This window comes from Podarcis gaigeae (genome assembly GCF_964106915.1).
Source record: "Podarcis gaigeae genome assembly, chromosome: 12".
Lineage (NCBI taxonomy): Eukaryota > Metazoa > Chordata > Lepidosauria > Squamata > Lacertidae > Podarcis > Podarcis gaigeae.
The window spans coordinates 60,607,634-60,624,769 of NC_139688.1; the positions used below are offsets into that span (position 1 = coordinate 60,607,634).

The 17,136-nt window shown below is 42.6% G+C and overlaps 1 protein-coding gene across 2 annotated transcripts in view; it reads left to right on the forward strand.

The window, feature by feature from the left end:
• CNTNAP2 (contactin associated protein 2) overlaps positions 1-17,136 on the forward strand; it is a 1,058,844-nt gene that overhangs the window by 392,095 nt on the left and 649,613 nt on the right. For both annotated transcript variants that reach the window (XM_083706252.1, XM_083706253.1), the window contains one exon: positions 10,710-10,903. In XM_083706252.1, coding sequence (XP_083562378.1) covers positions 10,710-10,903 — 194 coding nt within the window. The remainder of the gene's footprint in view (positions 1-10,709; positions 10,904-17,136) is intronic.

The window sequence follows — 17,136 nt, forward strand, 5'->3', positions numbered from 1 at the left end:
TGGCATGGCCCTCCTTCCTTATATCAAGGGCACTACAGATAAAATTAGCAAAATCCTCCATAAACACAATATCAAAACAGCCTTTTGCACCAACCAAAAAATAGCCAATATCCTCAGAAACCCCAAGGATAAAATCCAGTTGGAAAACCAAGGGATCTATGAAATACCCTGCAAAGTCTGCCCAGCCACGTACATTGGACAAACAAACAGACGAATAAATGCACGTATCGCAGAACACAAGAATGCCGTCAAAAAAGAAGAAAAAACTTCCTCTCTTTTCCAACACATGAAAGAAACAGGACACGAAATTAATTTTGCAGATTCCAAATTGCTCTTTAACACGGAACATCACCACAAGAGAATAATCATGGAAGCCATCGAGATAGAGAAACACCCTCACAACATGAACAAGCGTGACGACACATCCCGCTTGCCAGACATCTGGAAATTAGCCCTCCCCACAAAAACTGACACCAGATCCAGAGGCACACAGAACGCCAACACCAATCAACCACACCAGACCCAAACCCAGACCCTCTCCACAGATGAATTACTGACACCATCCAGTAGCCAGTCCATGGTGGCACCTCCGGATGCTGCACCCCCCTGCAATCCCTACACAGATCTGGCTGACACAAGCCACAAAACCACAGCTCGCCCCTATACACGAAGCCAAGCCAAAGCACAACTAAGTGCAATACAGCCATCTTCTCAGGAAAACTCTTCACAAAGTTCAAGAGGTCAAGACACAAAGACTTTAGCAACTAATCCACACCTAATGACCCACCTAAGTGGTACTCAGGATATCACTCAAGAAATCACTCAAGGTATCTCTCAAGTAATTAAGGAACAAAAGAAGAAAAGGCACACTAGCCTGGGAACTTCCTCTCTGCCCAGAACATTGGAGGCTAGACACCACACCCCCTCTACAGTATTTATAGGAACTCAAACATTGAGATCCCGCTCTGTTCCAGTAACAAGAAGCCGAAAGCACCAGCCTGAAGATGACGAGTGAGACCTCGTCGAAACGTCGCCTAGACACCCCAACTTTTACACGGGAAGACACCCGAGGACACCAAAACCTGCATTCCTGTACCCGTGAAAATCTACGAAAGCAAATATATATATATATATATATATATATATATATATATATATATATATAATGCATACAGTTCCGGGGCAAGATAGAATATTTAATACAATAAGCAATTCATAATAATTCATCTTTAAACATGTAGCTTACATATTGAAAAATCATAAAATGCTGTCATTACATTTTGTGCTTTCTCATGTTTAAAGTTCAAGCAAAGATTTGAACTTAATCAGTGAAAAATCATACAAGAAGATGGGACTGACTGGATTTAATAGATTTGGGGATGCTAAAACTGAGAACAAAAGACACACACGAGCAGAAGGAAATGCAAATAGTGAGACTGAGCTGAAAAGCAGAGGGGATTTTTGTCAAAACTTGTCAGTTATGAAAACCTCACACCTTTACAGTGATTTGTCATGGGAAGGAGGCTAAAATAGGAATAAAACTGTTTGCCCATTCAGACTCAGAGCAGGAAGCAGTGAATTAGTTTTATGACATTGTTTACATAGACAGATCTGATTAGCTATTTCATCTGGCATTATGACATCATAGTATCATAGAATTGTAGAGTTGGAAGGGACCAACAAGGGTCATCTAGTCCAACCCCCTGCAATGCAACATGGGGCTCAAACCCACAACCCTGAGATTAACAGTCTCATGCTCTACTGACTGAGTTCTCCTATAGCATTCCACAAGCAATTCACTTTTCTTCTGTGCAGCATGCATGGAAAAACACATATACGCTGTTTCCTCACAACTTGCTCAGGTGGTGGGGTAGGCTGGGCTGGGGAGGAGGGACCATGGGCCAGATGGGGACCCACCAGATGCATGTGCCTCCCCCCATATTACATGTACTGCCCAATTTTAATTGCTGATGATCTCCCTCATAGAAAATAAAATCCCTGCACAAAGAAATGTAGCATTTCATAGAATGTGCCTGCAGCTTTCCTCCAACATTCTGGTTATATAATGGACAAGAATGTTCATTAATAGTTTAATGAAGTATACATTGGTCTGCGACAGTGTGCTTAAATTAAGGATGTAATATTAAACAAGCAAACAACGATGATGTGGGTTCCTGTGAGAATTCCACAAAGAAAACTCTCTGACTAATCCAACTTTCTTCCAACTTATGCTAGGAGTATGTACCTGATTAAAGAAGAACTGCCCTTAATCCTCAAATCAATAGACACTACACATTTCACAGACTAAATGAATAAAGTAATCAACTTGCCTAAATTACACCATGTGATAGATCAAACAGTACAAGGAAACTTCCCATCGATCTCCTCAGTGTGTCTAGCAAAGATACGGTACATGGCCTCCTTTTGGGCTGGTCACCGCTGCCTTCACATAAGCAGACTGAGCAACCCCCAATACTGCTTTCCTTCATTTTGCTTCCTTTTCTGTCTGCAAGAGTTTACTCTGAGTTTACTGTGAATTGACACTTTGGAGAAGGATAATATCTTGGGATACCTATGAAAAGTATGGATTAAAGGTGTATTTAATATATTTGCTAGGCCCTCCATATGTTTTTGGCCTACAACTCCCATGATCCCTAGTTAGCAGGACCAGTGGTCATGGATGCTGGGAATTGTAGTCTCAAAACATCTGGAGGGCCGAGGTTGAGGAAGCCTGTGCTAGGCTACCCTCCCCCCCCCCATGCTGTGCTTGACATTAACACACAGAGAGAGACACACCGCAAACACCTGAGGAAGCGTATGCTGAGAGAAAGCAACCGGCCAAAGGTCACTTAGGGTTGAGCTGAGAGCTGAGCAGACATAGCTTTAGTTTAGATCCTGCAGAACATCCACTGCAGCACTCTGGCTTCTTAAGGGAGCAGAAACCCATGAAATCCACGCATGGCTTTGATTTGGTTAACTGTCTTGGACAGTTTTGTTGCTGAAGAAGTAGGAAATAAGTAGGAGTCCCTCCTTTGGATCGTTGCCTCACATTAGTTCACATCTCCAGGGCCGCCACTGCCAGGAGGACGTGCCAACAGTGTGTGTGAGACAATCGTCTGGCTGAGAATATTGAAGTTGTGTTGGTGTATGCTCTCTATTTTTATTTAGCGCGTAACATTTCACGAAGCCCAGAGTTATAGAAGGGTGGTAACCCATTTGATCCACACAAGCCTGTGGCCTGGAGAAAGTGATCTGCCCAAAGTTACCTCAGTTGAAAAGCAAGTTGAACCCAGACCTCCCCAGTCTTGAGCTCTAGCTACACTGGTGCTCTCCAAACTACTAGGACCACAGATTGCTTAATCACCATAATTCCTCTTTCCTTCATGTCTGCTCCCCATTTGTGATAGTTTTGCCCAGCCTAGGCCAACCCGGGAAAACCATAGCTTTAACTATACAGACCTTTGTCGGCAAGGTGATGTCTCTGCTTTTTAAGATGCTGCCTAGGTTTGCCATCGCCTTTCTCCCAAGGAGCAGGAGTCTTTTAATTTTATGACTGCTGTCACTATCTGCAGTGATCATGGAGCCCAAGAAAGTAAAATCTCTCACTGCCTCCATTTCTTCCCCTTCTATTTGCCAGGAGGTGGTGGGACCAGTGGCCATAATCTTCATTTTTTTGATGTTGAGTTTCAGACCATATTTTGCACTCTCCTCTTTCACCCTCATTAAAAGGTTCTTTAATTCCTCCTCATTTTCTGCCATCAAGGTTGTGTCATCTGCATATCTGAGGTTGTTGATATTTCTTCCGGCAATCTTAATTCAGGCTTGGGATTCATCCAGCCCATCCTTTCGCATGATGAATTCTGCATATAAGTTAAATAAGCAGGGAGACAATATACAGCCTTGTCATATTCCTTTTCCAATTTTGAACCAATCAGTTGTTCCATATCTTTTAATTGTACCTTCTTGTCCCACATAGAGATTTCTCAGGAGACAGATGAGGTGATCAGGCACTCCCATTTCTTTAAGAACTTGCCATAGTTTGCTGTGGTTGACACAGTCAAAGGCTTTTGCATAGTCCATGAAACAGATGTTTTTCTGGAACTCTCTAGCTTTCTCCATAATCCAGTGACAAAGGTCCGTATAGTAAGCTATGGTTTTCCCAGTAGTGGTGAATGGAAGTGAAAGGCTGATCGCCGAAGAATTGATGCTTTTGAATTCTGGTGCTGGAGGAGACTCTTGAGCGTCCCATGGACTGCAAGAAGATCAAACCTCTCCATTCTTTAGGAAATCAGCCCTCAGTGCTCACTGGAAGGACACTGAAGCTGAGGCTCAAATACTTTGGCCACCTCATGAGAAGAGAAGACTCCCTGGAAAAGACCCTGATGTTGCTTCCTGATGTTGAGGGCTTAAGGAGAAGGGGACGACAGAAGACGGGATGGTTGGACGGTGTCCTCGAAGCTACAAACATGAGTTTGACCAAAGTGCTGGAGGCAGTGGAAGACAGGAGTGCCTGGCGTGCACTGGTCCATGGGGTCATGAAGAGTTGGACATGACTAAATGACTAAACAACAAATGCCAACCTGATGCCTTCCAGAGGTTTTGGTCTTCAACTTCCACCAGCCCCAGCTGTCACCACCCCCACCAGCCTGGTGCTGATGGGAACTGTAGTACTCAGCTAGAGTGTCCTGGGTTGCTGAAGGTTGAAAGGCAAAACCGCCCGTGGGCAGGGCTTGTCACTTCTTTAACTCAAGTACAGCAGAGCGCCTAACCTTTGAGGTGCTTTATAAACAAGTGACAGTTGACGTAGCAGCAGTAGGATACTTTCCAAATGTCCTGAGTTTCCAGGGACAGCCCTGGAATTACAGAAGCCATCCCAGATTCTGTTTTGATCCCAGAATGTCCCATTTTCCCTTTTTCCTCCCCTCCATATCTCGGAGAACAATTAAAAGTGGTGTGTGTGTGTGTAGGTTCAAAAACAGAGCGCTGCTTATACAGAAAATATTTTTTCTGCACCAAATGGAGGAAATAGTGAAGCTGTCACAAGAAGCCCTTCCCATAATTTTGAAGGAAAATGTCACTAATCCATTTTAAATTCTGTAATCTCAGTGCTTCAGCAGCCAGCCATTTTTTTTAGGAAATATGTGGAGTGTTTATTCATTTATTGTAAATGGAGCCTTACACTGTCTATTGAGAAGTAAGTCCCACTGTATTCAATGGAGCTTACTCCCAGGTAACTGGGTGAAGACTGTGCAGCCTTACACTATTCTATGCATTTTTACTCAGAACTAAGTCCCACTGGGGACATGGGTGGCGCTGTGGGTTAAACCGCAGAGCCTAGGGCTTGCCGATCAGAAGGTAGGTGGTTCGAATCCCCAAGACGGTGTGAGCTCCTGTTGCCTAGTCCCTGCTCCTGCCGACCTAGCAATTCAAAAGCACGTCAAAGTGCAAGTAGATAAATAGGTACCGCTCCGGCGGGAAGGTAAACGGCGTTTCCGTGCGCTGCTCTGGTTTGCCAGAAGCGGCTTAGTCGTGCTGGCCACATGACCCAGAAGCTGTATGCCAGCTCCCTCGGCCAATAAAGCGAGATGAGCGCCGCAACCCCAGAGTCGGCCACGACTTTACCTAATGGTCATGGGTCCCTTTACCTTTACATCCCACTGAGTTCAATAGGATTTACTCTCTGAAACGTTCCTTATCCTCACAGTTATTTATATATACATTTTATATATACATTATATAAATGTATTTTCCCAGTAGTGATGTATGGAAGTGAGAGCCGGACCATAAAGAAGGCTGATCGCCGAAGAATTGATGCTTTTGAATTATGGTGCTGGAGGAGACTCTTGAGAGTCCCATGGACTGCAAGAAGATCAAACCTCTCCATTCTGAAGGAAATCAGCCCTGAGTGCTCACTAGAAGGACAGATTGTGAAGCTGAGGCTCCAATACTTTGGCCACCTCATGAGAAGAGAAGACTCCCTGGAAAAGACCCTGATGTTGTGCCCTGATGTTGAGGGCACAAGGAGAAGGGGGCGACAGAGGACGAGATGGTTGGATAGTGTTTTTGAGGTTACCAGCATGAGTTTGACCAAACTGCGGGAGGCAGTGGAGGACAGAGGTGCCTGGCGTTCTCTGGTCCATGGGGTCACGAAGAGTCGGACACGACTAAACGACTAAACAAACACCAAATAAATGTATAACCCACCCCCTTTCCCCTGACATGGACTCAAGGCAGGGTACAGCTAAAATTTTATTTCATTCCATTTATCTGTTGAAGGTGTTGTACACAATCCCTTCCAGCACACATTTTTTTCTTTACAACAATCCTGTGAGGTAGGTAAGGCTGAGAGGTTGCACTTGGCTCAAGATGACCGATGTTGATGTGCAGATGCTGCCTATATGTGCGGTGAGGTCAAACACAGGAGAAGCTTTCTGATGTAGCATAGAATGTCCCTCTTTTCATCGGAGCAATGTTGGAAGGTATGCTGTAGTAGTTGGGTGAATCTCCTGACTTTGCCTTTTCGTTTTGTAACTTCAAAGGTAAATTGTTTTTAAGCAGTATGTATTTGATTCGCTCTCTTTAATCATTTGTAAAAAATGCTAGCATATTTGTGTGTACACACAGCAGGGATTGGTTCATGTTAGTGACAGAATGTTTAGCTCTTTAGATTCTGCACTGCTAAAACCTCCTCTGTGACAGGTTTTGTTCTGGAAAAAGAGGCTAGAGGCATCTATAGACTGTGATACCCAAAGGTTAAACTGAAGAAGCAGACCTTCTGTCATCAATTTAGTGAGTGATTGCTGCTGGTGAGGTTTCCTAGGGAGCAAAACAGCTTTCTCCATGAGTCAGCAGAGCCTGCTTGAATCTCAGACAGTTCTGCCTAGTAGAAAGGTCTTTTGCCACCGATAAATATGATTCTAGTGTTCTAGTAGTTTGGTTTAATTGTTTGTTTGCTTTTTTAAGTGTTCAGAATATGCCGGACAAAAGCGATGTTACATCCCAGACTATCTCATAGTGCTCATGCTTCATGTGGCATCATGAATTTCAAGTACAGCCTATCAGGAAGGGAATGCAAATCCTTTGAACTAAGGCTCAAATTTTCCCAAGCAGCTTCACAAGGGAGTAAGCCTCACCAAACTCAGTGGGATTTACTTCTGAGGAAGGATGTTTGAATCTGTACATATTGCTTGTTAAATGGTATTGCTATTCCTGTTTGGGATACAGATTCTATACATTCTGTTAGGAATGTGTGTGTCCTGTTCTCTTTATACATTGCTACCCATAATACAAGCTTTCTTAGGCAGCAATCCTATGAATGCTTGAGAGACAGAGACTCCACTGAACTCAGTGGCATTTATTTAGGAATAAATACTGGACTGCTCAACTCTAACATGGGCCAGTCCAGGCATCACAATAAACCCCAGTTTACTGCGATGGGAATGAGCTGCAGGGAGTCTTGGGTTCACAAACTGCCCTAAGCCCTCTGCTTCTTTTGGCATGGACAAAAGAAAGAGGTTGAATTTTTTTGCTTCTTTTTTATAAACTGTACTGTCATTTTGTCCTTATGCAATGAACCAATTTAGTTTATTTATGATGTGTGTGAAATAATCCAGCTTCAAATAATGGGCTTGTTTGTTATGTTCAGCATTTGAATGCAAGGCTAAATTATTGTTAACTGGAAAGGGGAGGACAAAGTTGTGCCAGAGGAGAAGGGAGAGGGCCATAGCTGTCAACCTTCCCTTTTTTGCGGGAAATTCCCTTATTCCAGCGCCGTTTCCCACTGCTTCCCGCTGCTATCCCAGATTATTAGATATCCTGTAGACTGTACCCGGGACAGGTGAGGCTGCTGATCCCTTATTTTCAAATCTGAAAGTTGACAGCTATGGAGAGGGCTGATGTGTGAGTCTCACTGCAGTTTGTAGATGTCATGATAATCAACAATTTAGCAGGATGCGTGAATTGGCTCTATGGTTTGCATGTCCAGGCACAGCCCCCCCCCCCCGCCCTTTCTGGGAACCAGACCTCAGGATCAAGGAATAGGCATGACAACATATTTGAGATTAAAATGGCCACAACTTTATTAAATTTCAGATGTAGGAAACCTTGGCTTAGGCATTGGGTGTGTATCCCTCTCAGCCCCCCAGCTGGGGGGTCTGAGCAAGACAGGGTTAATTCAGGAATTTGGGACACTGCGAAACGTGTTTACACAGCTGACTGCCTCCTGTATTGCGGAGGAGAGCTCTATGGCCTGCCGCTGTGTGTTTGTGGTCAGCAACTCGCTTCAAGACCCCTTTAACAGGGAACTCTGATATTGCTGCCACAAAAGGGGTGAGTCACCACACCATCCCTTCTTCGATTGTTAGACTAAAGGATTCCACCCAAGGCCTAAAACCGCCAAAGTTGTGACAATTGCTATGGGGAAGGCAAAACCTGCAGAGCAGGGGAAATTCCTTCCCGACTTTGAGAAAAACAGCAACCATCTTCCGACAGTAGCAACGCCCATGGACCTGAAGGAGAAAGGTTAGCCTGTAAAGAAGGATAAAGTTTGAGGGAAAGCTGGGTGGGTGATGCTCCGGGTTTCAACTGTGCTGCCGCCATCAGCTCCGGCCCCCTTTACTACTTTTGGAGAGACCAGAGTGAAGCCTGCTCCAATGCAGTCCCCTCCTCTTGCCTCACCCCCCCCCCCAAGCTGCTGCGGATAGGTCAAATTTGAATTTTGGGTTTGGTGGCAACCCCAGTAAGTTTATTGGCTTGCTTTTGATGCTTTATTATTATAGCATTGTTTTTTTATATTGTATGCCACCCTTTTTATTTCCTGTGAAAGTGCAGTTTACAAAGATTAAAATAAATAAATGTGAGAATAAAATGTCCACAGCAACTTCAAGAGACAGATCCCCGAAAATTGCTTTAAAGAGGGAGTTTAATGTATGATGATAACAACTGCTAACTCCATTGCATTGGAAACCAGTTCATTGCCCCACCAACAGCTATAAAACATTTGTCAAGCAAAGCTCGATGTACTTCATGATACCCCTATATGCTCAGCCAACCAAAATGAAAGTCATCCATTCTCCCCTTTATGTTTCACTGATGAAAATCTTTCAAGCTTATACATTTCAATGAATGCTATGGTGCTGCCGAGAGTTTAGACGTAGATGCTCTTTCCCCTCTCACTTAATTTGAAATGGTCCTTTAATGTGGGAACTTAGGAAGGACACAGAGAATAAATCACCTGTCACTGAATTGCACTAGTCAAGCCTGACGTGAGATGTTGTGGCAAATTTGTTGAAGCTTTGAAGTTATTACACTTTGACAGTTATTATGAAGGTATAAGGATATAATACTCGACTGATATATATTCACCATAAAAGAGCTACTGCTGAGCTTTGCCCAAAGTGAATAATTTTGAGGTTCCTTCTAACCTGGGTGAAAGAAATTTCTGAGACACTTCAAGGGAAGCAAAATGGGTTTGATAAGACCAGCAAACCTTCAGAAAGAGGCTACACACATTCCTACTGGAAACTCACAGAAAACAGCAGTGCAGCTTGTTGCTGAAGCTGTGTTGTGGTTCTGTCATCCGCCTCTCAGTGAAGAAATTTCAAGACAAAGTAGAGCATTAAAAAATGTCTCAGAGGGAGCTTTATAAACCCCTACACCCTATTATCTTCCCAAAGGGTCTGTTTACACTGCTAGCAAGTGGCCATCTAAAGAAAAGCTAGTGTGAATTAGTACTTTTGGAAACAATCCTGCAGGAAACATCTTACGCCATCATTGTGAGAATGGAGCCATGTTGTGTAAGGCACCCAGTCATGTGGAGTCTGTGAGGAGTGTGAATGATTTCAAAATTTGTGAAAGTGACTTGGGTGGACCAAAACAGTCACTCTCAATTTGTCACAATTCAGCAGCTGGTAAATTGTGGGGGTGGGATTTGGCCCACGTGGGTTTGGCCATTTTGGCCATTCCTGTGCCCAAAATTCAAATGTTGTCAGGGAGGGGAGGAAGTTTTCTGTAAAGTGGAGCAGGGCTTCCTGCACATTCCCCCCTCCTTGCTTTATTCTTTTAAAAGCATCTGTCTCTGGCAAAAGCTTCAGTGGCATAGGAGGCAGCGAGAACTTCCCTCCTTGCCAGGGCAGATTTGAAAAGTTTTTTTAAAAGGAAACTTTTTTAAAAAAAAAACCACACACTTTCTGCTCTTCCCCTCAAAATGGGAAAATCAATTTACACACACTCTTCTTCCATCTCTAGCAGGTGTATAATCAGAATTAAAGGGTAGTAGTTAAGTTTTACTCAGAATAGATGCATTGAAACCAACTTAACTCAATCATGTTCAGTGATTTCAATGGGTGGTGTTCCACTAAGTTTTATTCAGAGTAGACTTATTGAATAATAGAATGATAGAATTGTAGAGTTGGAAGGAACCTCAGGGGTCATCTGGTCCAACCGCCTACAATGCAGGAATTTCAGCTAAAGCATCCATGACAGGTGGCCATCCAACCTCTGCTTAGAAACCTCCAAGGAAGGAGACTCTGCCACCTCCGGAGGGAGACTCTTCCACTGAAATTAGGTAACATAGCTAAATTTTACTAATGTCTACTCTGAGTAAATCTAAGTGGAATGCCACCCACAATCTTTCAGCTGGGGTAATTTCCAAGAAAGCTCTGTTAGGTATTAAGCAGTGTAAATACCTGTCTTTCCATCTAACTTCTCAGGGGCTGGAGGCTGGTGTCCATCAGACAGTGATCATTACCAGTGGCTGCAAGTGGATTTTGGCAACAGGAAGCAGATCAGCTCTATTGCTACTCAAGGCAGATACAGCAGCTCTGACTGGGTGACGCAGTACCGGATGCTTTATAGTGATACTGGGAGAAACTGGAAGCCATATCACCAAGACGGAAATGTCTGGGTAAGTGATTTGCTCAATGGCACGACGTTGCTCTCTGTTTATGTTCTTGAAATATACCTTATTTCACCGGGAATCTAGTGGGCTGTGTTGAGGGTTGACTCTGAAATCAGGTACGTTTACTTCCACACAACATAGCAGACTGTCTTCCTGCCCTGTGGATGGAGTTACATTTCTTTTCTGAATACGTTGTGATGGGATTCGTGTCTTAGTATTTCGTCTCTTATGGGGTAAAGGGTCATGTTTTCAGGGATGAGTGGATATAAATAGGAAATTCATGAAAATGTAGAAAAATATTTTGGTCTAGAAAGAAGTGCAAAAAATGGGAAGCGTGGCAGAGGTTTATAAAATGGTGGGGGGAAAGTGGAGAGAGAATTTTTCTTTCTTTCATATGGCTAGAACTCCAGTTCATCCAATGAAAACAATCTGCAGGAAATTTTCAAAGGGACAGAGCACTTTAGAGAGACAACAGTGATTAGGGTTTTTATTTTAGAAAAAAGACCAATTGAGAGACTCCTTTATAAAAAAAGATTGGGATTCGGCAAATTCATGGAGGGAAAAGGTGTCAGTGGCTGACTCTGTCCAGCCTCCAGTTTCAGAGTCAAAGAACAGAGGGAGAGAGCTATCTTCAAGCTGCACCTCTGGGCTTCCCCAAAGCATGTGATTGATGCACTACTGCAGAAAATAGTGTTGAACAAGGTGGACTTTGGGGTTAGGGTTAGGGTCTGATCCAGCAGGCTTATTTTTATGTTCAGAATTTGGTACTACCGTTTGAGAAGCTCATCTCACTTTGAATGAAAAGGAAGCTTCTACACCTTATATAACCCTGGGGATAAGCTTAAAAGCATGTGACTAATTTTGAGTAGGATCCATGACGCCAACGCTGGGGTCAATGTGATTTCCCAGTGGTGAGAGGTGCCTTTCACAACTCCTGGATTCTTCCCATGACAAGCAGCAGCAGAAGAAATTAAACCAATTGAGCTAATATTCACAAATGTGCTTATTTCACATAATTTATAGAAACTGTGACATTCAGCATTTCTTGGTGCAGCATTTTGGAATTACTGTTTTTAAAGTATAGAGTATATATTTAGTCTCACATAGTACCTTGCTGGGCTTGCTGCACTCTCTTCACAAACCTAAAGCACAGTGATTCCTTGGTAGTGGCGTACATATCTCGACTTAAATGAGAAAGTAGAGGAACAAGAAACTCAAAGTGCAGAGTTCAGCAATATTCGTGCAAAAGCAGTTTAATATCAAATGAAACAGCCAGGGGACAAAATCTGGGAAATGAAGGAATGAATAATAACGAATGAGCAGCAGTTTGGGAGCATGCAGTGGGAGGGAGCATGGATATTCTGAGCAAGTAATTTTTTAAAAAAGATATCAAGGAGAACAAACTGTGACAATCTCCATAAAATGTTGAAATGACCCTTTTCTGCATGCATTAGGGAAAGAAGTTCTATAATTACCTGCTAGGTAAGAAAGAAATCGAACATCACACAGTGAGATGGAGTACTTTCAAGGTGAATTTAGAGAAAGCTTTCTGTTTCTGCAAAGGAAGCTTTCTTCCTTTGCCCTCTTGTGCTTTGGGATATGTTCCGTTTTCTTTGATTGCTAATAACATTAGTGAGGCCCTTCTTTGTATGGAATTGGTTTCTTCTTGCAACTTCATGTACAGTATGATGAAATTCAGATTTTTCATCAGCAAACTTTGGACATTTTGCAAAAGGATATGAAGTCCACCTATAGTATCGTACATGCCTGTACTCCAACGTAAGGATGTACATAGGACTGATGTAAATACATACATACACTTTCCATTTATGCTGACCTATCAGGAACTGTCCTTATTTTGTAGTGCTTGTCTTTGCGTAAGTTATTTTCTCTTTCTGATGTGTCCCCTGTCCCCGTTCTGGTATAGGAAAATAAATATCTGAAGAAAACATGTTGTCTTTCAAGGAAGCAAGTCTCCCGCCTTTTTATATAATAATTATTCCATGCTAAATATTTAATGAATGAAGTGTGAAAGCACATCTACAAGTTCCATCATCAATAAGCAGTGGCTGCAGCCCCTGGCCTCAGGTAAACCTGCTCATCTGGGTGGAAGGCTGGGTTGGTATTCCTCACACTGCCATTGCATCTTACAAAAATGACCATGTTGACAGGACATGCAGAGTTGAAGCATTCATAGTCTTACATAATTTAAAAACCATCCATGATATTGTTGTGATTGATAAATGTTTATTAGACAACACAATAAAAAATGGACAAATTGCATGAACATACGCAAAATGCTTCAAACAGATGCACACAATTCTGAAAAGTGAAATTAAATCATTTTTAATTTGGCAGATAATGAAAGGGATTTGCTAAAAGAACAAAATACTTGCACATCAGAAGAGTTTAGTGCTCTAATTTTGGTATTTGCTTCAAAAGTAACATATTAACATAGTCAACAAAGCTGAACAAATTACTGAAAAGGTACTTACTCAAACCTTTCCATTGGTTTGATTATAATAACTCTTGGCACAATTTAACTTCTCTTTCTTTGCCTTCATTATCCTCAGCTTTATTTGTCCTCCCTGATATTTAACCTGATTGACTATCATGTTCCACATGGTTTTGTTTAGGAATGTTAGTGACATAACAAGGAGAAAGATTCTTGGGGACAACAGGGGTACTTAACCAAACATATATGGTTTTAAAATACCAGAAATGGGAGAGAAATAACGCAGTTACCTGTCTCAGTTGCAGGCTCACTGAGGTGGCCACTTTGCACATTCAGAGCAGAGCACATTCACTTGGTACAATCCCAAACTGTACCACCTCCAGAACACTTCTGGCAGATTGGAAGTCCTTCATTTTAAGGGAGATGTTTAGATGGGGACACACTCCAGCCAGTTCCTCCCCTTATGAAAGTTCACGGGCGGTATGTTTTTATTATATTTAGACCATTTCTATACTGCCTAATATGTAAATAATATTTCTAAGCACAGCAGGCAACTTAAACAACAGCAAATGTTTCCAAAAATAGCCTGTTACATGTACAAATGGTACATTAATAAAAAATTACTAATACAGACCAATATCAGTTCCTTTCCCTTCTGACTCACCTTTGTTCTCAGGTTCCTGGCTCCTACAAAGCACTGCACACATCCACCCTGGCTCTTAGCAGGGCCTAAACAAACACAGCTGACCCACAAAATCTCACAAAGGAGGATTCCTGGAAACTGTTGTCGCTCAGTCTAGTCTCTCAGTTTCTTTTTATATGGGCAGCCACCAAGGGGTGCATGGAGCTTCCTCAAGCTGCCTACAACAGGGCCCTATTCTGCCGTCACCTGCACTCTCCTCACCCTGGTCCAGGTGGAGCAGGTTTGTTGAGTTTCCCAGTGGGTCCAATGAATGGCAAGTAGCTCACCCCTCCACTCAGCCATGGGGTATTATATGCTCACCCAGAGTAGATGCCAAATCTGTTGTGGTGAGGCAGAACATACCAGCATAAAATCAACCCAGGCAACATGTGCATGTCTGTCCAATGGGAAAGGCTATGGTTGTTATGGAAATGCTTTATGAGTAATTTGTGAATAATTTGTAATTGGGCAACATGGACCCACTGAGAGACCCCAGCAATGCTAACACCACATTATGTTTTAGATATGTGAAAATAAGTGTTAATAAACTTCACAAAAATAATTTGTATGCTTCTCCAGCACATTTTCTTCTCTTTTTGGCCCTTAGAATGAGAAACTTAAATGCCAAATCTTCTCCCAGATTGCAGTGTACACAGATAGTGGAGTGATTAGATTTACACATGACTTTCATTATAGCAAAAGGTCAATGTATGATCGGAATTCTCTAAACTGCCATGCTTCATCTTTTAATGTCAGGAGATATTGATGTAATGAGGAAGCCAGCTGAAGAATAATACCATCAAAAATAAGTATTTTTGATCTTTTAAAGGACTGCCAAGAATGAAAGAACTTAATAGGTGGAGATTTGATAGCTGATTAATTTGGTGCCTCTACTAACCCTTCCCCCCTACTGTTAATTTAGGAAATTAAACAGGAATAACCAAACTTTCTAACCCCTGTTGTGTGCTGCTTAGAGGCCACTGTAAGCCTCTCAATTAAGGAATAAAATGGTGGAACTAAAAATAAAAATACTCTAAACATACTGTGTGTCTGCTTACAGATGATAAAAACAGAAAGAATGCAATCAGAGTTTTTAGTTGCAATTAAATTTTGAACCAAACCTTCTCAATTAAACCTCTGTTAGCTGTGTAATTCATATCATTATGATAATTTACATTAATACATCTGAATAGCCTGAAAATTTATGGCAGTTTCTTTATACTAAACAGTTGGTGTGTAGTGTCTATGATTTTCTTTGGTATTTCCCGTCTGCCAGTCACATCCATTTGCTTTCCTGTATTTTAGAACTATATACCAACCTTCAAACCATTTGTGCCAATGCAAAGGATATGGGTTAGACCCAGTAAAGTTGTGCTTGGCTTCCATTGAAATCAGTGGGATGGTTAGACACTGCTAACCTTTCACATTAATTTTAATCCTATACCTGAATCTAATCCTATAGTTTGCAAAGAATTATTTTCATGCTAATCTTCTCTATGTCATTCCAATTTTAGTATATGTGCTGCTGAAATGAGAACCAAAGAATTATTTTAACAACTTACACCCAATCTTACTTTTCTAGTGACTAACAGGACAGGTAACTTTAGGAATTGAGCTTTTGTTAAATTAAACCATGTAGATGTTGCGTCAACATTCAGCTAACAGTGGAATTTCTTTCTGTGCCTTATTTGTGGAGACATCTTTCTGATATAGATGAATTGATCTGTTATGTGCACTTGAGACTATGCATGCAAGGCATTCTTGAAAACCCATCCTACTTTGGAATTATTTGATTATCCAACGGTGGGGCAGGGAGGCTCTGAGTATGTTTTCTGAACACAATGACAGCCTCCTGTTATGAAATGCCATTATTTAATATTAAATCTCTATACATATTATCATGACTGATTTACAAGATATTCCTCAGCTTTTATACAAACTGCTTATAGCAAGCTGTTTCCATTGTGGCAAGGAAATTACAACATGCCTTGTGTTTACACTGTACTGAGGCAGAGATACCAGCTTCAGACCTAACCTGAAAGCTTTGAGTGCTAAGCCTTCCTGCCAAATGATCTGCTTTTATTTAGATGGAAAGCTTGTTCCACTTGCGTGTTGAGTCCCACAATGCCACCCACCAAAAAATTCACACTTCACACATGATTTTTTGTTTAAGGTTTTTGGCATAATTTTGGCCACAACTTTATTCAAATACAAAAAATGTGAGTGGTTGCTTAGGCATTGGTTATGACTATCTGTCCTTGCCCTCAAGGACAGAGCTGGCCCTTCCGGACACCAACGGAAGCCAGCGTGGGAAACAAGTATTGGGTGAGAAATGAAGCTGGGAATCAGACCAACACTTCTCACCCTCATGTGGGGCTTGCATGGCCCAAGTCCGACTCCGGGGACAAGGACGAAAAGAATGGCAAGCCCCTGGATTCCTTTAACGGAATTCCCTTCGCATCATTTGGAGAGATAGGCACTTACCCCTCCAAGCACCAATTTAACCAATGCCTAACCGCCATGGAGCCCTCAGCTCACCGCCAAACCACTCACAGCCCCAACCAAGACCTCAGCTTGGTCACCACCGCACCAATCCAAGCCTCATTCCCTGAAGCAGGAAGGTGCATGCCATCAGCTCTGAAAAAGGATGGCCTCTGAAAAAGAATCTCGGGGTGGGAAATCACAGCTCCAAAACCTTTTTGACCACCACAGAATTGATGCGTTTTCTGGCCCTTTCAGTGGCGGCCGGGCAACGACTGCCCCTCCAAAAGCAGCGTTGCAAAAGCTTTGACCAAAAGATTCTCGCTGTTGGCACCATTGCCCGCAGCGTCTCCAGGTCACCCAAAATTGCAGCACGTAGTGACAAACAGTCCATGGTCACCAGGTCGTTCTCGCCCAGCTGCACCACAATAGCCGCTGGCGGCCCCTCCAGGAGCAACTGCCTCCGGACACTTGGCAGGAACTCTGACCAGCGCATTCCTCGTCTGGACAGCCAAGACAACCGAACATGTGGAGGAAGGCCGAGATCTGGACCCAATCCAGATTGCCGTGCTGCGACGCCAGCCCAATGGACGATACTATGCCCCACCATCCAAATGTGGA